The 2634-nt window shown below is 30.6% G+C and overlaps 1 protein-coding gene across 1 annotated transcript; it reads left to right on the top strand.

Moving 5' to 3' along the window:
* Window positions 1–615: 615 nt before the first annotated feature.
* Window positions 616–2350, top strand: LOC145062142 (PLATZ transcription factor family protein). Its single transcript, XM_079009779.1, has 4 exons — window positions 616–740; window positions 866–1111; window positions 1222–1362; window positions 1924–2350. Exons 1-4 carry the CDS (start codon window positions 738–740, stop codon window positions 2266–2268), a joined length of 735 nt encoding a protein of 244 aa, XP_078865905.1. The 5' UTR covers window positions 616–737; the 3' UTR covers window positions 2269–2350.
* The last annotated feature ends 284 nt before the right edge of the window (window positions 2351–2634 follow it).

Below are 2634 nucleotides of genomic sequence, written 5' to 3'. Positions count from 1 at the left end.
ATATGTGACTGAGGTTGAATTTGAAGATCTATATTTTTCTTTGAATATCAACGTAACATATATATATATATATATATATATATATATATATATATATATATATATATATCCGTATTCTGATAAATGAATAGGTTGACAAGTATCATATTATTAGAACTCATTATTAATATTCTATGTCACATATCATGTCATTTGTCTACATATCAATTATCAATTTCAAATTCCAAATTTTAAATTTTCACTCTAATTACGTTAAATTAACAATTGATTATCCATTTTAAATATCAATTTTTAAAATTTTTTATTCTAATATATTAAATTAGTAACATTAGATTAAAAATAAAATAAAATTAATACAGATTATAAGATGATATAATTTCACGTATTTATTTAAATCAACGATTATAATTTTATATAATAAAGAAGTATCTCTTAAATAATAATTTATTTAAAATAATTGATTAATAATTTTTATTTTTTAATATAAAAGTTTAATTAATTTTATAACCGTGGTTTTTACGGATTATATATATATATATATATATATATATATATATATATATATATATATATATATATGTGTGTGTGTGTGTGTGTGTGAGTGAAGCCAAGGAATAAATATATACCTTACTAGTTACTTCTCTTGTGATCCTCCATAAATACTCTCATCCTCCGATCTCTCACGCCCTCCCTCCTGTTGCACCCTGCTCAATTACACCAAGAAAATTTATGTGATCATGGTATGTCCATCATATATATATACCTTCTTTTCTTCTTCAACAATTTTATGTCTATATTTCTATAACTGATCGAAATTCTAGTTCATATCAATTTTGAATTTGAAGCAATTCTGTGGTATATATAGGGAATTCGAAAGCCAGCTTGGTTAGAAGCTCTCTACGCACAGAAATTCTTCACAGCGTGCCCGATTCATGTTAACTCAAAGAAGAACGAGAAGAATATATGTTGTTTAGATTGTTGCATTAGCATATGTCCACACTGTGTGCACATTCATCGGTTCCATAGACTCCTTCAAGTTCGACGCTATGTATACCATGATGTTGTTCGGATGGAAGATCTAGAGAGGCTTATCGATTGCTCAAATGTTCAAGTGGGTGTCTGAGTAACAAGAAATTGTTACAATTCTTTCATAACTTAGCATAATTCATCATGAATGAATTACTTGTTAGCTTGGCTGATAAAAATATTTCTAATTATCAGGCTTATACCATTAATAGTGCAAAAGTGGTGTTCATCAAGAAGAGACCTCAGAACAGACAATTTAAGGGGTCAGGGAATTATTGCACTTCTTGTGATAGAAGCCTTCAAGAACCCTTTATCCATTGCTCTTTAGGGTGTAAGGTATAGTAATTCAATCCCGAAAATCTCTATATTTCTCCGATTCGTAACATGGGATCAAAATTCAAGCTTTCAGCCGCAATGACTTATTTCAATTCCGCAACTCAAATTCTAACTCATCACTTATTACTTTAAGTTGTTACTTGAAAGATTGTGTTATAGTGGGATATAAATTTTCCTTGAAAGCTTAATTTACTGTTGTAAGTTGTAACCACATGTTTTGTTAAAAAAAAAAAAATCGATGCTTAACCTTGCTAGAACCCAAAATAACCATAATTTCATTGTTATTTATTTATTTCCTTTTTACAACTTCAAATCACAAAATCCATATCATATTAGCAAGTTGAGAAACACACAAATATATGTGTGTGTGTGTGAGTGAGAGAGAGAGAGAGAGAGAGAGAGAGAGAGAGAGAGAGAGAGAGAGAGAGAGAGAGAGAGAGAGAGAGAGAGAGAGAGAGAGAGAGAGAGAGTATTTTCAAGAAAAATTTATAATTTGATTATTATAATTAGCATACATTGATTAAAGCTGAATTGAGTTTTAAATCTTTATGAATATTGTAGGTGGATTTTGTGCTGAAACATTATAGAGACCTCACACCCTTCCTAAGGGTATGCAATTCATTACAGCTTGGTCCCGATTTCTTCATTCCGAACGACACTGGGGATGATGAAATGACTAACGAGACACCTCACTCGACCGTTGTTGACTCAGATGACCCGATGAGTTCAGGGTCGGGTTCATCTGGGTCTGAAAACATGAGCATGATGTGCACCGGGTTCGTAAGGAAGAAAAGGAGTGGACTTTATTCTTGTGAAAGGTTTTCGAGTAAGGTTCATTCCGAAGAAGACATGGCAACAAGCATGAGTAGAAGAAAGGGAATTCCTCAAAGGTCACCAATGTGTTGAGAAATGAGAGAATTAATAATATTTAACATCTTTTTTTTTTCTTTCTTTTTTTTCCATATATTTTATAAATAGTTTTAAGACACTTTTACTCATGCAGTTCTTTCTCACTCTCTCTAGTATGATGTTTTTTATGGGTTAATTAATTACTTGGTCGGGGTGTTTTGTCTTAATGGCATCACGTGATTCCCAATTCCAAGCAATGGTTTTGTACATTTTCCTAAAAATTCATCTTAATATTTCGATTAAGTTATTATAAATTAAAATAAAGAATTCGAGATCTTTATTTGTTTTCAACTCACCCAAGAATTGATGAGCCTCTTAAACTTGCTAACAATGAAATTTATAGCAGGACTTAAACGATCTCAA

This window comes from Lactuca serriola, chromosome 7 (genome assembly GCF_051521515.1).
Source record: "Lactuca serriola cultivar US96UC23 chromosome 7, Lser_US96UC23_V15, whole genome shotgun sequence".
Classification (NCBI taxonomy): domain Eukaryota; kingdom Viridiplantae; phylum Streptophyta; class Magnoliopsida; order Asterales; family Asteraceae; genus Lactuca; species Lactuca serriola.
The sequence above is the reverse complement of the archived record's forward strand: the minus strand, read 5'-3'. Positions and strand labels throughout refer to the sequence as shown.

What these genes read in the sequence shown, in the direction of transcription:
- LOC145062142 (XM_079009779.1), top strand. An exon ending in TCGATTGCTCAAATGTTCAA is followed by an intron (nt 1,112 to 1,221) that starts GTGGGTGTCTGA and finishes TCTAATTATCAG; the next exon opens with GCTTATACCATTAATAGTGC. An exon ending in ATTGCTCTTTAGGGTGTAAG is followed by an intron (nt 1,363 to 1,923) that starts GTATAGTAATTC and finishes TGAATATTGTAG; the next exon opens with GTGGATTTTGTGCTGAAACA.